Source organism: Gymnoscopelus braueri, assembly GCF_963280865.1.
Source record: "Gymnoscopelus braueri genome assembly, chromosome: 3".
Taxonomy (NCBI): Eukaryota; Metazoa; Chordata; class Actinopteri; order Myctophiformes; family Myctophidae; genus Gymnoscopelus; species Gymnoscopelus braueri.
In genome coordinates, this window is record NC_137612.1 from 36,116,530 (window position 1) to 36,137,812 (window position 21,283).

Genomic DNA, 21,283 nt, shown 5'->3' on the forward strand with positions numbered 1-21,283 from the left:
ACCTCAGAGTATAAGTCATAGAGTTAAGTATAAGTACATAAAACAATACAACCTGAATGCGTTTTGATTGATTGATTGATTGACTGCTTGATTGATTGAAATATTTATTGGACCTACAATGGGGGGGGGGGAGGCAGGGGGGGGGGGCATTCGTACAATAGAAACAAAGGCAAACAATGAAAACACATTGAAATAAAATCCAATACAGGTATAAGAAGCAAACGTATACGAGGTCCTCAGAAAATACGGTGCCACAACAATATAATTATAATTTAAAACTAAGATATATTATTATTAAACAATATATTATAATTTATACATTTTAATAGATACATTTATGTCGTAAAACCAAAAAGTAACTCACAATAGAAACCATAATTACAAATTGGGAACCTGCTGCAACTTGACTGAGTTCAAGTTTACCTGAAAAGTGTTAACCTGAAATGTAGATTTAACAAAGTGTAATGATCCAAGTTATCTCAAGTATACCAAAGTAACACAACTAGTCGGCTACACGATTGTGAACTCTTTCAATGATCAATATTTCAAATGTTAAACATTTGAAACCAATACTTCAGTGAACTACTACTGAATAGCATATAACTATGCAATAATTTGTAAGTGCGAAAGCTTAAAGGCAAGCTCTTATACAGAACTTATTTGAATGAATAACTCAACTTTGTTGAGACTAAAATGTTACAATAGAGTGTATGCCTAGATTACAAAGAGGCTATTTGAAAGAAGTAGCCTAAAAGACACAAAAATCATACATAGATAGAAATAGTAACTATAGTTGAAGGGGGGCAGCCATAGCCTCCTAGTGGGTAGGCCTGGGTCTGGTAATCAGAAAGTCACAGGCCTGTACCCCAGTTCGCCCATCCGAAGTGTCCCTGAGCAAGGCACTTAACCCCTAACTGCTGGTTGGGTGCCTTATTAATGGCAGCCACTGCTCCTAATAGTTAGGATGGGTAAATGAAGGGGGCACATTCTAACATACTATAGGAAATACCCCAACAACTAAAGGGGACACAATTACGTGTTATCATTTATTACAGATTACTCTCGTAGTAATCTGTGGCATCTGGCATTTTGTTTTAAAATAAAATATGACCATCCGTTTTCTTCAGGACAGACATCTCCGACTCCAGAGGATTAACTAAGAGAGAGTAATCTGTCCACCACGCATGCAGCATGCAGCCTGGCTTGTGGTTCGTGATCCCAACAGTCTGTCATTATTTCCTGCAGTGCAATTCCCTGAAAACAACATTCAGTTGGACATTAGTTATAGTTAACACATATACATTGTTTTATTTATTCAATATCCACTACATTTACACATCGGCTATAGGCTATACTTTTTATGTTATCAAGGTTCTGTTAATCAAGGTTCTGTTAATTTAACTCTGAGAGTGTTTGGTCCACTTTTACACTCTCTGAACTATACCTGGGCACTCTCTTCCCAGTGTGGGGGTATGGAGGGCCTATTTCCCATCTGAGACACATACTGGACGAGCTGGTTTAGCGTTACACTGGCTCCAAGCTCAGCTTCATAAGGTATGTAATGCTGTGGCACCAGGCTACCTGCAGATGGAGACATTTCATCAGAAAGGAATGGGCAGTTGACCGCAGATTAAACTTGATACCCACATTCCCTACCACACACAAAAAAAACATATAAATAAAAGTAATACAGTTGTTGATTGTATCAAAGTCAGAATACTCTTATTTCAATCAGTATATGCTATGAGTCAAAACTCTTCCCAAGTACTTCTCCATCACTGGAGAGGGTGGTTATGTCTAGGCAAGGGCCAGGCCACTATCTGAGTTACACAAGCAAGATCAGGGGTAGATACGGTACGTATAACTGCACCTATAGTGACATCTTTTTGTATAGACCAGTGGTTCTCAAAGTGGGGCCACAAATGGTGTTCACAAAACTAGTGAAAATAGCAGACCTCTCACAATATTCATTTGGGGGTCCTTGACATGAAAAAGTTTGAGAACCACTGCTATAGACCACAGAGTTTACGCGGCCAAAATTTTTACCCTCAAACAGATCCGAGCAGCGCATCCAGATCTCCCAGAGCAGCAGACCCAGAGCATACATATCCGCCTGCAGGAAACAGCAGCTCTGTGTACATCCATGGCCCAGGAGCACAGAGCCCTCCAGGATCTCCGGAGGCATGTAGCGCAATGTACCCTCTCGATGAAGCTGGAGATCGATAGAGAATTGACAGAAGTAGCTCATTTACATTGCACTAGATGCAATGTACGATAAATTTGAATTGTTATTATAAAATAAGACATGTCCATGGTTGGAGCAACAGTCTGTACAAGCTATATATGAATACTAATATGCTATATATGAAACTACAAATTCCAACTGTTGTGATTTTGGTATGATGAACTAGATTTGAACAGAACAGAACAGAACAGAACAGAACAGAACAGAACAGAATAGAATAGAATATAGAATGGAATAACATTTATTTCCCCTGTGTAAACCCCACACTCTTCTTTTATCATTCTATGATGTACTGTTGCCTCATACCATCAGTAGTACATCAAAAAGAACATAACGATGGCTGCATGCAGGAGCTTACCGCTGTGGTGTCTAAATGGCACTGCCCGCTGTGATGCCCGGTCCATGGGCCCATGACGGTGGAAAAGCCAAAGTCAGCCAGGGCACAGGAGCCATCTGCTTTCACAAGAACATTGGCACTGCTGAGGTCTCTGTGGGCCACCGCAGGTTTGTGCACACCTGCAGAGTATGGATTGTGACTTGTGAGTACAACAATAAAAAATAAAAAATACACACAGACACACAAAAACACATTTATAATGGTGATATGTTTTGCATCGGCTGATGATCTGGATTTCTTAAACATTATTGGCACAAATCTTCACACATTCTCATTTATTTTTGGTGAGAATAGCATATCTACAAGCGAACAAAGTGTCTTCCTGCAACCCAATGTGAGCTTGTAGATCTGCTATTGTGTCTTCCTGCAACCCAATGTGAGCTTGTATTTCTGCTATTTTTGCAATCCACTGTACAACCAAGTATATAAGGCCTATATACTTTGTTGTACAGCGGATTTAGGGCATAAGTGGACAATGAAATATACAATGGGTCATTATAATAAGAGTTTTTACTACCGCACACACACACACACACACACACACACTATTTATTTATGTCCACATAAACACTTACAAGATGTACAAAGGACATAAACACTGCCAGTGCAGTCAGATAAAGGGAAAACAGCCAGTTACAAAGTGCATGTAAAGCAGAGCATTGTTACATACAGTACAAAACAAAAGATGGCATACTTGTTGCGCGCGCGCACGCACACACACACACACACACACACACACACACACACACACACACACACACACACACACACACACACACACACACACACACACACACACACACACACACACACACACACACACACACACACACACACACACACACACACACACACACACACACACAAAATCTGGTCTATTACCCTGTCTGAGAAGGTCAGAGTGAAGGTATGCCAGTCCCTGTAACAGAGACTGGGACAACTTCAGTGATGACACCCAGTCACTTGTCGTCTTAGAAAGGAAGGAATGGAGAGAACCCTATGATCAACAAGACACCAAAGATCATTATTCAGGTACAAGGTAAAAATTAACATCAGTTTGCTCTCGTAGACAGCATGGCTCACACAGCAAGGAGTTACAGGAAAGATGAACAGATAATGTGAACGCTCACCACACATGCAGCCAGCAGGATTATTACAGTATAGTTACAGTAAGTAAAACTAATGAAGTAAATAAAGCTGGAATTGTAAACCGAAATAAAAAATCTATAATTAACTGAAACTGTATTGTGTGTTTACAAAACAAACTAAAACTCAAATGATAGATGGTTTTAGTCTTTGTCAGTATCCAATATTCTTCATAATATATAGTGAAAATAGCCAATATACAAGTTCACAACACAAAGTTCAAAGTTCAATGTGTTGTGAGCTTGTAGATCGGCTATTTTCACTATTTTTCGGAGCCCCGGATTGCCCCATATTTCAATAAAAACTTAACCAAAACTGAGCATCTTAAAAAAAACTAAACTAAACAGGCAAACCCACTTTAAAAATGAACCAACACAAAACTAAAAAGTCAAAACTAAATATAAATACAAACAAATGAATAAACGCAAAACTAATTTATAATAACCTTGGCAGCCAGTTCCAGAACAATCATCCACTGTGACTCTCCACCCTCCAGCTTTCTCCCAGCACCCAGGAAGTGGACAATCCCAGCGTGATTCAGCAGTGGCAGTTCATAAACCTCCTTCTCCGAGATGAACTCCCGCTTTCTGTCTGCAGGGAACACCTTCACTGCCACCAAAGATCCCTGATACTTACCCTGCCATACTGTTGCAAAACAGCCATAACCCACAATCTAAAAAGGATATGAACATAACAGAACAGGTTTATAGATGACACATGAGATACCTGATTCTTCAGAGCACAAGTTCAATCTAAAGCACTAAATGTCTTACTGTAAAAGATGGAATCATCAAAATCTTGCTATACCATTATACTTCAAGACTATTGAACATAGAATTAACAGTCCTTCTCCTACCTGTTGTAGCTCTATGTCAGCACAGTCAATCTTAGACGATTCCAGTGATACAATAGGATCATCGTGGAGATCTGAGATCATAATAGTGATTGTGAGCAAATTCATTGCTAGAAATATAACTATGGATGATGCAGTCATTAATTTTAAGCCAATCCTGGTTGAAAACTAGAAATGTGCTAGAGTGATACTTCAAAGTAACAAAGAAAGGGAGTACAGTTGTGCAGCAAGGTCAGCTCACAGAAACGAGTGAAGCAATGCCAAGGTTAAAGATGGGAAAAATGGAGATATGTTTAAAAGGTTTTTGATATAACAAACATCCCTTTCCTCATTAATTGCTTGTATACAGCCCTTCTGATAAGAACACATGTCCAAGTCATTCAGTGTTGAGATAGCCATTCAGCGTTGCTTTGTTCCTGTGAAGCCTTTTTTCCCAAGATGATTGAGAAAAGTACGGGGGTGGCAGTAGTGGGTTGTTATCAAAATCTGATAGTCAAGACAACAGACTCTTCTGTGTGTGTCCAACCCACACATAAACATCAGCTGCACTCTCACACTGGTAGCCTTGGACAGTACTATAGGACACTGGTTCTCAACATGGGGTCCGGGGACCCCCAGCGGTCCTTGAGGAGTGCCAGGGGGTCTCCATGCAGCTAAATGATTGATAGTTAGGAACCAAATAGACACTTATGGGTCTATAGGTCAGAGAGTGTACATTCAGTGTTGTACACTGTGTTGTACACAGTGTTGTACCATTATGTTTTATTTGATCAATAGATATCGACCAATCAATTGTACGCTTTTCTTTTGGTTAACATATGTGTTAAATAGTTCAATATTCTGATAGTACTCATTGCTACAAAGTGTTTGCACCGTAACAGAGGTCACCCTGTCTCTCCAGCTCTCTATTAGACAGAAAATGCTTTTTCAGGCCGGGATACCAATTTCATCCTATCAGGAGAGAGAATTCATACAGGCTACAGGATAATGACATGCGGGGGCGAGAGTGTCTACTGGAAGTGCCTCCCAAGAATGTCCCATTACCATTATTAATTGTTAAATAATTGAATAAATCTGTAATAAATAAGTCTGATTATTAACCATTTAACAGTATCTGTATTATACTTTGATGTACAACGGTGGCGTGCAAAAATAGTGAAAATAGCAGATCTACAAGCTCATAATCTCACATAAATTGTGAGCTTGTAGATCCGCTAATTTCAACAAAGAAATTAAAATAATCGTTCATTAATCGTACGAGGCAAAAGTTTGAAATAATCGTGAAATTGATTTGAACGTCATTATCACCAAGCCCTACTATATACAAGAGAACTCCCACCCTACAGACAGTGTTGCCAGATATTGCGAGAGAAATAAGCAACCAGGTCTATGAAAACGAGCCCAAAAGAAGTGACTAGGCTACATGAGCACTTTAAACCTATATACATGGGCTATTTGAAAATAGCCAATCTACGAGCTCACAACTTGTAGATCTGCGAACGTTTTTTTTAAAAAAGTTAAATATTTGGAATATTTTTGAAACATTTTAACTACATAAATCTTGTATAGGGGTCCCTGGCACAAAAACAATTCAGATGGGGGTCCGTGTACAAATACATATTTATTTGGAGGTCCTTGACATGAAGATGTCTGAGAACCACTGCTTTAAACAATAACATAATTTTTTGAAGCAAGTCCAAATAAGGAACTACACTTTAAAAACAAGCCCCACCAAAAACCACAACCCGCAAGCCGTTTGTATTGGTATTTACAAGCGACTTTACAGAAAACAAGCCCAAAGTCACTCATAATAGGCAGGTATGATAACACTGCCTACAGATATCTGCCTTGACGTCATTGGACTCGTTGCCAAGGCTTTTCTCCTCATGAGATGAGAAAAGCCTGGGAACGAGTGAAAGTGGAAATGATGAAACAAAATCAAAAAAGAAGAAGCAGATAAAATTGGAGAACTGTAACACTATACAATTTAAACTTAATACTGTAAATGGGTTGTCTCTCCTGATTGGATGACATTTGCCACCCTCCTGAAAATCTATTTTCTCTTTGTTAAACAAACATCCTAATCACTATCAGAATATAGAGTTTTAACATTTTAACAAAAGACGTTTTGTTTAAACCAAAATATATCACTTAATTACAGCATCTTTAACACTGAGAAATTTACAGTGTAGAAAATCTGGGGTCTGTGGCCTAATGCATGTCAAACTGGGGGGTCCAGCAATTGAAAAAGGTTGACAATCACTGCTATAGGATAACTGCAGTGACATGTAGTATGCACTCTGTGGCCAACAGTAGCAATATTGGTGCAAGGCATGAAGAATTACAGTGTGACTAAGATGAAAAGATGAAATGGTGTACTGCTTAAGAAGACCATACACACTTCTCTGGATAGAAAACATTTTTAAATACTGCAAAGATGGGAATAATACAAGATTGTTTTTAAACATAATGGATCTTACCTTTACCCTTAAAAGGGTGTCTCCTGCACTTGACAGCCACGATGCACAGGACAAGAAGAATTCCAATGGGAATTACAATGAGACTGAGAGCAACTGTCAAAAGAAAGAGAAGGGGAAAAAAAGAGCCAGACAACAGTAAACAGGCTGTCCCCAACAAATAAAGCCTGATCACACTGAGCTTGTAGATCTGCAATTTTCAGTGTGCAACACAGTATGACGATGGTATAAATCTTACTGGGAACTGCTGTTTCAAGAGTGTGTGGGCTCTCTCATGATGAATTACACACAGGTACAGGACATTTTTGTGTGTTTGTTTATTCAAACAAGGCAGGACATACGCGACATTTGTTTTGAAACAATAAAATACTTTGTTGTGATGTAAAGCTAAAAGAACCACGAAGAAAAAAACAATGTATGTGGCCCACATTCAAATAAAACATTTGACATAATGATAACTCACGATCACAATGATCTATCTATCTATGCATTATGTGTATTTGAAAGTAAAAAATTGAAAAGACCAATTGGATAATTTTAATACCTTCAGAATAAGAGTCAGACTGTTTGTCAGGCTGTTTGTCCTCTGGGCTCCATGTCAGCTGTGTATTACAGAGGTCTGCATTGCACGTACACTTGATCATTACACCACGGTGTATGGAGCCCTGGCAGATTGCATTTGGACAAGACTTCTGAACCATAGAACAAGCTGCAACAGACAAATGGAGGACCTTATAACTGATCACACATAAAAGCTGCTCTAAAGGGATAGTTCACCCCCAAAATGACGATTAGTCACCCAGTGGAGACTTGAACGCATGGATATTTTTTTGTTTTTGTCGCATTTCTAAGCAAATAGTTTGATGACCGGCAGAACCGCTACCGGTTTGTGTCTCCGAGTCCTACAACAGGGAACCGCTGCCTACCGGTTAAATATCACAGTTATGTTCTTGTCCTTCATGCACTGTGAAAATCAGGTGCATTTGAATTCTTAATTATTTTTAAAAGCAACTACTCCAGTACTTTAACTCAAGTACAACATTTGACTGAGCTACTTTCGCTGTTTGTCGAGTAATATTCAACCAGGAGGAGTATCTATACTTTGACTCCAAGACAAAGTGCCAGGGTTGAGTAGATTGTCCACCACTACAGTACTTACTCATCAGATCGAGCACAGGCGTGCCATTGATCAGACGGTAGAAGGCCGCACAGCAGTTTGTGTGTGTGCAGATCTGTTCTGAGCCGCTCACATTGCCGGCCTGGATGTGTGTCATGTGCATCTTCGGCCTGGCGCTCTTAAATGCACAGCGTCTCCCCTGAGCAGCGCACGGCTCTGCCATACACCAAAAGATGCAGCCTGCATAGTCAAATTACTCAGTGTTAATTTAACTCTGAGAGTGTACATTTGGTCCATCAAGAGACTACGGGCGCGTTCGAAAATTACGCACCGGAGCACACTCGCCTATTAGTTTGTATTGGCCAGTGCGCTCAGTGCTGTATTTTCGAACGCACCCATATATTACTATAATATTTAAATCAACCATACACCAAAGAATGCATCCTGTAAAGTTAATTTTGTTTAACTCTGCAACCAAACATTGTGGGCACTAGCCTGGAAACCAGACGGAACTGCCAGAGCTAAAATATATAATTTATATACGTATATTATACGTATAGTCTGGCCATGTCAGGCTATGTGGGCACCTCAATGTTAAATTGGCAATTTCTTTCCAAAAATTAATATATATTTATAAAGAATTTGGAAAATGGTCTTGACATTCAAGGCCTAATATTTTCTACAATTACAAATTGCTACAAAATCTGTGGTTAGCCAGTCATTAGTGGCATAAACAAGAAGTTGAAGGGTAAATGTCTGATAATGTACTGTGCATCTACAAATCATGTATTCTTCACATTTCTTCAGACCATTTTCGAAATTATTTATTTTACATTTTGGAAACAATAGCCAATTTAATACTGAGGTGCCCATAGTGTTTAGGTGCCCACTCTTCCTGTACATCCATTTAACTCTGAGAGTGTACATTTAGTTATGGGTCCATTTGGTTCCAATTGTACACTGTCGGGGTTACACATGGGTTAGGGTTCAATTGGTTCCATCATAAGACATCAACAAAATATTTAACTGAGAGTGTAAATGTTGAACAGAAAAGAGGAAAAATACAGACAGACGAAAACAAAATATATGAAGTTATCAAAGCAAGCAACGTTTCCTATTCTGAATCATTGTTGCTTTGTTCTTTGTTGGCAGAGAAAGAAAATGTCCCTCTTAAGAGAAATGGTGTGTTCAATGAAATAAAATAATTTCACATATCAGTAATTTAAGGTTGTTAATTGGGAAGAGTCTTTCCTTCCCTGACCTTTTTTTGTTGCTGTAAAATATGCAAAAATATGTGCAGTAATAAAAAATCTACATGCCCAATATATAATATATTGTATATTGACAATACATGTCCAGTTAAGGGTACTTAAGGGTATATGTGCAAATATATGTATTATGTAGTATATCTAGAAATATATAGAAATGTATTACCTCCATAATTCAACTTTGTATTAATTTATGCCCTACTTTGTCGTGTCATGCAAAAGTAGAGAAAATAGCTGATCTACAAGGTCATATTGTGAGTTTGTAGATGTGCTATTTTCATTTGTGTGTGTGTGTGTGTGTGTGTGTGTGTGTGTGTGTGTGTGTGTGTGTGTGTGTGTGTGTGTGTGTGTGTGTGTGTGTGTGTGTGTGTGTGTGTGTGTGTGTGTGTGTTTTACAAATATTGAACCAATGAAAAGTATAAGAGCTTGTGACATAATGAAATAATAACTACAATGGATCCATTGAAACACAGGTTCTTTTTTTCCATTTCCTGAACAGTAACAGTTTTGGACATACAAGGTGTTCACCCGACAGCAGTGATCTGTATGTGTAATGCAGTATAGCAGTACACACATCTACCACTACAGTAGCAGCATAGTCTTATAAAACAGTGGTTCTAAAAGTAGGGTCCGGGGACACCCAAGAGTCCTTGAGGGGATACCAGGGGAGCAAAAATGATTGATAATTTCACTGCTAAATTATAATCAACTCTGTCCATTGTTATCTCTCCACCTACATACTTCTGTACTAAATGTAATTTAGAATCTTCTCTCATGGGGGTCCCTGGCACAAAATATTTTCAAATGGAATTCCACGGCCAAAAACACATCAATTTGGGGGTCCTTGACATGACAACGTTAAAAAACACACAAAAAAGTATTAATTCTAACCTTGCTTCCATTTTAATAGCATGTGCTTCCAGTCATATATACAGTACTCTATGTGAACCTGACAATGCGTTGATACACTTTTGCACCTTATGTCTAACCTCATGTAAATACTGTACCTAATGGTAGATATTAGACTTTTGCCCCTTCTTTGCAGTTAGATTTTTCTTCCTTGCTCTCCCTGACCCATATTTCCCTGACCCATCTTCTTTTCTCTTTCTAAAAACCACAAAAACGATGGAGCTTGCACAAATACCTATTTCACCCACTTCTTTACACCAGGAAACCTGTGATGCGGCAATAAAGTTGATTCTAATTCGAAGTACCTGCAAAAACTAGTAAGACCACAGCATGTAATTTTAAATTATGGTTATGTTCAACGGCACAGAGAAAAGCGTAGTCTACTTACCGACGGCTACGAACAGCTGCCATGGATGCAGGTTCATGGTCAATCTGAACGTACACTGGCCAGGGAGTGTCCATTTATCAGCCATGGGAAAGAGGGGAGTCAAACTATTCTCACGTCACTCCCACTATGACACACTTGCGCGCACTCGCAAGCACACACACACACACACACACATACACACACACACACACACACACACACACACACACACACACACACACACACACACACACACACACACACACGTGTCTGTGTACTTGGGATCTGTCTCAGTCTCGAATCTGCTCTCAAGACCAGGTCCGGGGACCCCCAGGGGTCCTTGAAGGGATTCCAGTGGGTCCCCAGCTAAATTATTAAACAAAATGTGTAATTTGTAATGGTCCCTTGTAGGTCTTCAACTCTGAGAGTGTACAAATGAAACCATTTGTACACTCTCTAAGTTATGGGGGGGTCTGTTGCCTATAATGTACCAAACTGGGTGTCCTTGAAATAACACATGTTTTGGAACCACTGCTCAAGACCACATTTTGATGGCCTCAGTCAAGTGTGGGTCTCTCATCTGACGGGACCTGGTCTAGAATGATTGACTCCTTTCACTGCTGGAGGCCACATACTATGCCCTTGGGCATACTGGTTGGATTGGCGATTCTGGACAACTCGATATCCGCAGTTTGAAGTCGGTTAGTCACATATATGCACATGACTGTCACCATATATGGGCATAGTAGGGCATTCACAACTAGGCCTACTGAAAACCAATTAAGACCTGCAGCCGATTCTACAAATGTCAACAGTATTCTGAAAAACGTATGTTTCTATATCAGTGGTGCTCAAAGTTTTTCATGTCAAGGACCCCCAATATGATATGTATTTGGCTGCCGACCCCCATATCAAGATATTTTGTTCCAGGGACCCCCAGAAGCGAAGATTTTAGTAAAAACTGTTCGGTCTAAAAGAATATATACATATTCACAGATTTACACCAATTTTCACAATTTAAAAAAAAATGCGGGGATCTACAAGCTCGTAGCACGGCACTCTTTGCCATGCCAGCACCCACTCCTGCTTCCAGTTCAAGGATGCCACCAGCCATGTGTTTGTAGAGGGTGCATCCACACATGTACGTCAAGTTGACGCTAGGGTTGCAAGCCGTGTTCCGGTTCCGGCCATTTTTGTCCATTACTCAATGAAAACCGGAACCCGGATATGCTTTTCAGACGGACGTCGGGACTTCCGGTTTTTAACTTAACATGGGAGTGGATGGGACTTGAGACTTCCGTGCGACAACTTGACGTACATGAAGTGAGACACTTGGTGACACTTTGGCCTTCATTTCCTCTAGATGTTGACACACACACACACACACACACACACACACACACACACACACACACACACACACACACACACACACACACACACACACACACACACACACACACACACACACACACACAGAGCTTGGTGCCCACATATCCTGTTCTATCCCATTCTAACCGGAAATACCGCTTTACACATTGTTTACAAACATTCTGGTAATGGCAACAGTTCCATATGACTCCACTAGGGGTGCAGTTCAGCACTTTAGTGTGCATTAGCAGCAGTGGTGTAAAGTAACACTACTTACAATTTTGAGATATTTTTTACTTTACTGGAGTATTTCCAATTTTCAATACTTTTACTTTACTTTTCAATACTTTTACTTACTTTTAGGAAATGTTGTACTTTTACTCCACTACTATTGGAATACTTTAGTTACTAATTACTTTTCAGATTTAGATTTTTATTTGTAAACATACATTAACCACATAAACTCCATATATATTTCAGCTATTTGAAAATACCCAATCTACAAGCTCAAAGCGCATATCGCATCGTGACGTGAGCTGCTATTTTCTAAATATTTGTTATACATTTTGAAAACTTGAAATTTGCATAATGAGTACTTTCACTTTTGGTACTTTTGATGTACTTTTGATTACTTTTGTACCTTTACTAAAGTAAATTCTGAATACCAGACTTTTACTTGTAACGGAGTATTTCTATATTGTGGTATTGATACATTTACCCAAGTAACTAATGTGAGTACTTAAGTCTGGTGACGCGAGGTTAACCACTGATTAGTAGTTTTCAATTAGGCCTAGATTAGTATTGGATAGGGAGAAGGCGGGTCTTAATGCATGACATCGATCAGTTCAACTTCAAGTCTTGCAGCAGTTTGGGTGAGAGTGTCGTGTAGCTACGAACATCAGTTATTATGGTAATGTAACGTGTCCTACTTTTCCTAGACTATAAAATGAATTCAAATGCATGTTGCATTTTGTAATTAACGTTTGAGTGGAATATCTTGGATTGATTTAGCCATGGATCACACGACGCTCGTCCGTCATGGCTGAACTTCAACCTGGGTTTTGCACTTTCTCCATTACAACCCGTACATCTACATAAACGTTCAGATTTCAAATATAAAGTGCTTACCCCATGGCCACGGATGTTAAAAGTATACTCGGGCCCGCATAAGCACCCGTATGTTCCGTATTGTTCAATAAAAAGCATTTTAATCCGATCTGTGGCCATTTTCTCCGAATTTTCTCCACATGCTTTCAACTACGCGACCCTATTGGTTGGGAGGTGTACTGCACTCTGATACATTATAACTATGAGAAAATAGCCACCGATTGGATTAAAATGCTTTTTATTGAACAATACGGAAGATACGTGTACTTATACCCACCCGCAGTGAATTTTAACATTAGTAGTCATGGGTTAAGCACTTTATATTTGAAATTTGAACGTTTTTGTAGATGTACTGGCCGTAAATAGAGACAGTGCAAAAACCAGGTTGAAGTTTCGGGGCTAATTCAAATGATGTCCCTTCAGGAGAGTGTTTTAGGAATCACCAAAGAGCTGGCTGATGTCTTTGCAGAGGAGTCTGAACACGATGGAACATTTTATGGGTTTTCTGACCATGAAAAAGGAGACTTGAACGATCAGGTGCGTTTGCTGTTTGTTTGTCTTCTGTCTTGACTCGAGCTTATAGGTTCGACTGAAATTATAGCAGTCTTTATGCTAACATGTGCCAGACAGTGGTGTAAAGTAACTTAAGTAGGCTACTGGACTTAAAGTACTATTTTTACTTTACAGCAGTGTTTCCAATTTTCAGTACTTCTACTCCACTACATCTCAGAGGCAAATATTGTACTTTTACTCCACTACAATTATATGAAAACTTTAGTTACTAGTTACTTTGTAGATTTTGATTATTATCACAATACAGTAACCACTTCAGCCCTATATACATTTCAGCCATTGTCTATGAAAAAGATCTACTAGCTCACAATGCATAGCAATGTGATGCTTTGTGAGCTTGTAGATCTGCTATTTTCTAAAGACTTTTATACAAACTTGTGAAATGGGACATTCTGCATAATGAGTTGGCTACTTTCTACTTTTGGTACTTTAAGTACATTTTGATGCCAATACTTTTGGACTTTTACTTGTAACCGAGTATTTCTAGATTGTGCTTTTGATACTTTTACTTGACAGAAAAATGACAGTACTTTTTCCACCACTGCTTGAATTCTAATTCAACTGTTGCAGGCTGTTCGCCGCTGTCATTCACTCACTCTCAACAGTGTGTGGCAAAATCAAGTCACACCAGAAAAACATATTTTTCGAATCTCTGACTCAATATCAGACATAATTGCAAATTGGGTCAAATGTCAAGGAAGGCCAGGACACTGAGGTCACCTGGTGGCTGGTGATGATGAGCCACTGACTCCTCAAGTTGTAGTTTATTTGTTAGGCCAGTGGTTCTCAAACTTTTTCATTTCAAGGACCCCCAAAACTCTTGAGAGTGTATATGCTGTGGAACCAAATGGTCCCTCACGGGTCCATTTGGAACCCCCTCAAGGAACCCTGAGAGTCTCTGGACCCCACTTTGAGAACCACTGTGGTAAACTGTCAGTGCCAAGTACATTTAACAATTCTATTGTGATGTTTTTTCTTTTTTTAATTAACTACTTAAATCCTATATTGTCTATACTTGGTCTGTTCCTTTATTCCCTGTACACCAACTCCCCTAAAATAGCCGATCTACAAGCTCTCTTGTTGTGGAGCTTGTAGATCGGCTATTTTACCCAAATGTTCACCACAGAACGGGTGTGTTTGCTGTGTTTGTCTTGCAGATTACAGATTCTGAAAATGGATTTGAAACCAAGTCAGAGCCCAACCTTCAGAAGAAAAGGGCTTCATCTAAACGACAAGCTACTCAAATGTTCAAGCTGAGGATCGTACTTCGCTCACGAACTTCTCCTGAAGAGTATGCCTGCCACACATATTACATATTCGCCATATCGCTTCCATTTTCCAAAATGGTACTATACCTAATTACTATATTTAAGTGGGGGGCACGGTGGAGCAGTCGATAGCGCTGTCGCCTCACAGTTCGAAGGTCCTGGGTTAAATTCCCACCGGGGACGCTGTGGGCGTGTCCTCTCCTCCGTGTCATCAGTGCCCATACCCTAGGTGGGGTTGGCAAAAGGGCCTTTCTGTGTGGAGTTTGCATGTTCTCCCCGTGTCCCCTAGGGTAGGTACCCTCACAAAAAAACATGCAGTAATCCTGGTCTATATACTACCTCCCCCTGGTCAGCCAGGGCGCCTGATGGAGGGGAAAGGAACTGGTTGGAATAACTTCCTTCCACGCACTACGTCCAACCGGAGAAACTCCCCCCTGTGATAAGAAGCGGCTTGCTAGCTCCTCATGCATTGAAGGAGGCATGAGCTCAGTTCTGGGCTCTCCCTAGGCTGGCAGAGGGATAGTAGTGCCCAGGATTACATAGACAATTGGCACTGGGTGAAAAAATGGGTTACAAAATCATGGGATAAAAATGTATACAAAACATTTATAAAATACTATATTTAAGTTATTTGTCATATCTGCCCTGTGTTTACCAAGCCTAAAAGGCAAACAGAAATGTAATGTGTTCAATGAAAACATTTTCAATGACAAACACAATTAAATAATTAATCCCAATTATTTGTATGACAATTAATCGTCAACTAAAATTTTCATGATTACAGCCCTACTGAAGAGGACAGTGGTGAAGAGAGGGAAGTGGAGGATGAGAGAAAGTCAAAGAACGCAAAGAAGAGGAAGCTTGTCAGATTTGAAGAGGAGGAGAGTGCAGTGGCCCAACCATCTCCATTCGAAGACTCCAAATTTAATCTACAAGATGAATCAAGAAAGTCAAAGAAGCCAAAAAAGGAAAAACCTTTTAAATTTGAAGAGGAGGAGACGGCAGTGTCCCAACCATCTCCATTCAAAGACTCTGAATCTAATCTACAAGATGAATCAAGAAAGTCAAAGAAGGCAAAAAAGGGAAAGCATGTTAAAATTGAAGAGGATCCATCCAAAGATTCTGACTCTAACCCAGAAGATGAATCCTTTCTTGCCAAGAGGGCTCAGAACATCAAGTCAAATAAAGCAATGGTAAGCCTGGAAATACAAACTACATATTATTTAACTCATTGAGTGCCCGAATGATTTTTGGTTATTTCTGGTCAGTGCGTTTTTTTTCATTTTATTTTTTTATTAAAGTTAAAAAAAAGTGCTTAGGAAGCGAGATACAGCCTTTTTCAGTTATAAGTTAAACAAGGAGTGGATGGAGCTGCAAATCTTCAGACAATGATATCTTGGGTTCTGAAGAATAAAAAAAAAAGAATAAAAAAACATGTGATTGGCACGTTGCACCATAGTGGTAAAACACGTGAAACATGTGAATGGCACTCAATGAGTTATGAGCTTTTTGAGAAAGAATCATTCATCAAGTATTTGCTCATTATGTTTTCGGGCTATGACATTAAGGTAATATCATTTACATCTTGTAATATTGCCTTCAGAAAGGATGGAGTTTGGAAAATTGGTTTTGTAAACTATGTGGTATGAGAAATTGCATTGCAGAAATACCGTACTGTTACCCATCTACACTGCCTCAAACGTATTACCATGGCACACTTATGCCTGATTTATACTTAGTTGTGCACGGGTGTCACGCGAGTACAAATCAAGCCTGAGATTCTTTGACAATTTTGAATCCTCTCCAACAGTTGGCTCAGCTGATGGCAGACCTGCAGAAGATGCCAGGGGGCGCAGGGTTACTGAAGAAACAGGCAGCCAAACAGCCAAAACAGAAAAGCTCGGTGAGTTTTTTGTGCACTGCAACAGACAGAATCTAAAATCTGTACATAAGCACTTGAACCCTTTATACTTTGTTGACCGTGTTCCCACAGGGCTCTAGCGTTGGCCAACTCCTTTTTCCCTCTACACCAAATCTCTTGGTCGAAAAAAGCCAATATACACGCTTTGTTTTTAAATATATTTTTGGGGGATTTTTCTGCCGTTATTCGATAGAACAGTGTAGAGATACAGGATGCGGGGAGGATTCGGGAGTGACATGCAGCAAATTTGCCACTGAGCCTGGGAATCAAACCCGGGACTCGCTGTCAGGCATCAAAGCCTATGTATTACGCACCTTAACCACTTGGCTACCGGTACCCCCAGATCTATAGCTATTTTTGCCAAATGTAGGGAAGCTAGGGTTCAATAAGGTATACAGTCAAATCACCCACAGTGTGTCTGAATAAATGAAAGAAAAGAAAACATGACGTTTGCTGTTCAGCTGATGACGTCGGATGGATTTGTGGTTTCTCTTGCTTGCAGCGTCCTCCGCGCTCTGCAGAAGAGTCCAGGAGGAACCCTGAGCGTGCAACTCGGCGACAGACACGCTCCATGGGGGCGTGTGACTCCCCCGCTCCCCAGGAGACAGAGCTGGAGCTCAGCTTGGAGGATGAGCTCTGTGAGGTTAGCCGTTTTCTATTGATTTATCATTAGCTGCTTGGCCACAGCTGGCCGACAGCTAGCCCATGTGGGAGTATTTCCAGTAAGAGTCAAATCAGCGTTAAATCATAGGCTTGAGAGCACTGTTGTTTTGATGTACAGTATGAATGATGATGCAGTCTACTTTCCTCACTCATTCAATTACACTGAGTGGTTAATAGTCACAAAATAATGTTTTCTGCTGTTAATATTATGTGGACGCTTCTAGGGCTGCAACTATCAATTATTTTCTGATTATTCTATCGGTTACTATGATTACTCTAGCGATTGAAGCAAGTTAAGTTCTTTTTATTTGATAAATCTAGTAGATTTATTTTTTATAATAATTAACCACCATTTTGTATACCTCATTTTGTATACCTCACCATAAAATAGATCTATGAGCTCTGAGCTGGTAGGTCTGCTATTTCCACTCTTTTTGAAAATATTATATAATATAATTGTATAAATAATATTAACCAAAAAAAGCAAAACAATTCAAATCCCCCCAAAGGAAATGATGTTATTTTAAAAACATATAAATGGAATAATTCGATTAATATTACATGGAATCTTCAGTCCAGAGTTGCCATGTTCTTGTGTTTCAGGTACGACGTGCCCCACAGCGTCGTGGCGCTCCGCGGCCCAATCAGAGCAAACCTCACATCATCCGTCCAGTGAGCGATATAACAGAGGATGAGCTGCAGCAGGTGGCAGACATGAGCACTGTGAAGGTCTACAGCAGTGCCACGGTTGGTTCCTCGCTCCAATTTGGTTCACCGCCAATTCATTGGACCAGTAGTTCTCAAAGTGGGGCACTTGAGGGGGTCCACTTAAACCCTATTTAAAGTTTGGATATTTGAAAATAGCCGATCGACTATTTTCAAAACATTTAGAAATTTTAATGTAGAAATTATAAAAGTTTGTAGGGTGGCTATTTTTTGGGGGGGAAGAAATCTTGAAAAATGTAAAATATCTTGGAGCTAGACAAGAACATACAGTAGGTGTAGGACAGGACACCCTATGGACAACAAATCATTTTATGAGCTGAATCCCTGTTAGCTGTAGATTTTAGGCTAAAGGTTGGAGAAAAACATGCCCAATTAGAATGAAACGAGTCAACCCCACACTTGGGCTCGGCAGTATATTGATATTATATCGATATTGTGATATGAAACTAGATATCTGGGATTTTGGATATCGTAATGTCATGACATGGCATAAGTGTTGTCTTTACCTAATTTTAAACATTTAATACTTATTTTATACATTCTAACATTTTCCAACAATATTCAAAAATAGTGAATGTTTATTTTTGACATTTTTTGTAAAATTGAAAAGAAGTCCTACTACCCCCCTCAGTGTGTTTGTGTGTGCTGTCTATTTTCAGGGCTCTACTTGCCACCAGTGCAGACAGAAGACCATTGACACAAAGACGTGCTGCCGCAGTGAGGACTGTCGCGGGGTTCAAGGCCAGTTCTGTGGACCGTGCCTGAGGAACAGATATGGAGAGGATGTCAAGACCGCACTTCTTGATCCGGTTGGTTAGCTTCTGTGGTGGACAGTAACAAAGTACATTTACTTAAGTACTGTACTTATGCACATTCAGTACATTCTTTTGAGTATCTGTACTTTACTTGAGTATTTGTATTTTTGGATACTGACTGGTGGAGTGAATGACTTTCACTCCACAACATTTCAAAGACAAATATTGTAAAAGTAAAAAGAAAAGTACGTTATGAATTAACATAAGCCCCATTTCAAATATAGTGAAATTAGTCGATCTACCAGCTCACCGCGACGGGTTGTGAGCTTGTAGATCTAAACTAAAACTTAGCCGTAAAACTAAACCAGCCAACCCACATTAAAAACTAATTAAAACGAAAATGAAAACATGTCAAAATAAAATAAAAACAAATACAAAATTCTAAACTCTAACCTTGTACTGTGTTCATGGTCACTGCAGCTGTGCATTCTCTGTGTAGAGGATGCCAAGACTGCATTTCTTCTTGATAAGGTCGCTTATCTTTGTCTCAACCATCTCATTCTGCACCATTATAGCGTCCTTATCAGTCTGTACACTCAGAGGTACTATACACCACTGTTTCTCAAACATTGGGACCCACTTTTATGGGTCATCATGACTAAATATCCTTTTTTGTAACGTTTCCTACAATTTAACTCAGTTTTTCAAAACAATCTAAATTCAAACTTCTTCTGAAAGAATAACAAACATTTTATCTATCAAAATAAAATAAAAACCCATAAATAAATCAGCTATTTTCACTATTAAATAGAGCTTCAGTAGTTAATTAATGATGTATTTTTGGGGGTCCATAGGAAACACCAAATGTATCTTTTGGGTCTTGAGCTGAAAGAGTTTGGGAAATGCTGCTATACGACACTGCCTTCATGGTCACTGCAGTTGTACATTCTGTGATAAGAATGAAAGATGTAAATCGTAACTCCAGTGTTCTGTTCAGAAGAACCTGACCTCTGTCTCAATATGAAGCAAATCCCCTGTAAAAGAAAACAGGGGTACCCAAACCTGTCTATGTCAAGCACCCCCAAATAGCCATATCTTCTAGCTGCGCCCCCTCCCTATTGTGAAATAGATTCAAGTGTAAAAACAAAAGTTTATTGTCTTTTTGATCATTTATTTTCTCTTTCAGGAGTGGCAGTGCCCTCCTTGTCGTGGTATTTGCAACTGCAGTTTCTGCCGGGCACGCGAGGGGCGCTGTCCCACTGGCATTCTGTTACCTCTGGCACAGTACCACGGTTTTTCTGATGTCCACTCCTACCTCACCAGGTGAGTTAACACTGGTCCACATTTTTTCATGTTATGTCATATACATTAAGTCCTATACATTTCTGTCATTAAATCTTTCTGAATCATTTACATGCAGGTTGGGATGGAGTAGATACATTTTAGGGGCTGTTTAGGAGTAGTTCACCCAAAAAAGACTTATTTTCTATCAATTATACACCCCATGAAGCCTACAATTCATGGAGATTCTTTTGTTTTTATCGCATTCCTAAGCCAATAATTGGACTGGTGACTCAAGTCTCCTACCGACCGATAAACAACAAATAATTGGCTCAGGATGCGACAAAAACAAATCTCATTGGCTTCATGTGTGTGTAAGTAATTTTGTAGGTGAACTACTCCTTTAAGCTATGACACAGGCGTGCTTAATTTTAATAGTATAGATGAACTTATGTTGGTTCTTTATTTCAACAAGGGCCTATGGATGTTCTTGCTGGTTTACATCACACATGTCACCTGTTCCAATGGAACAGATAGGGGGTTAAGTCAAGGGGCACTTGGGGTTTAGTGTCATGTTCATTTCACTTAAATATCTCAGATGTCGGGTTAGTGATAAATATGCAACAAATTTTATTTTCTGAAAATTAGCAGCTCATTTATTCAACTGTTTTCTTTTTCCTTGTCTAGCCTCCGCAACAAACTAAAGAGTGGAGAGGAAGCTGAGGATTCGTGAATGCAAGACACTAGATGGCGCAATTGTTCAAATTGCTTGGTGCACTTTAAGTTCTTTTTTTTCAATCACAGCACAACCCGTTTTAATTTCTGAATAAAATACCATT

General features: G+C 39.5%; 2 protein-coding genes across 2 annotated transcripts; one reads left to right on the top strand and one right to left on the bottom strand.

Annotated features, from left to right (window-relative positions):
* Positions 1–1,152: 1,152 nt before the first annotated feature.
* On the bottom strand, positions 1,153–8,398 carry LOC308081905 (bone morphogenetic protein receptor type-2-like; the record flags this gene model as incomplete). Its single annotated transcript, XM_080423521.1, has 10 exons — positions 1,153–1,254; positions 1,445–1,581; positions 2,047–2,212; positions 2,604–2,761; positions 3,525–3,639; positions 4,234–4,461; positions 4,645–4,715; positions 7,122–7,214; positions 7,663–7,827; positions 8,278–8,398. 10 exons carry the CDS (start codon positions 8,396–8,398, stop codon positions 1,153–1,155), a joined length of 1,356 nt encoding a protein of 451 aa, XP_080279647.1.
* Positions 8,399–13,668: 5,270 nt separating this feature from the next.
* Positions 13,669–21,177, top strand: LOC308081906 (cell division cycle-associated protein 7-like; the record flags this gene model as incomplete). Its single annotated transcript, XM_080423522.1, has 9 exons — positions 13,669–13,794; positions 14,988–15,121; positions 15,883–16,291; positions 16,909–17,001; positions 17,522–17,662; positions 18,286–18,429; positions 19,068–19,217; positions 20,350–20,486; positions 21,132–21,177. 9 exons carry the CDS (start codon positions 13,669–13,671, stop codon positions 21,175–21,177), a joined length of 1,380 nt encoding a protein of 459 aa, XP_080279648.1.
* Positions 21,178–21,283: the final 106 nt, after the last annotated feature.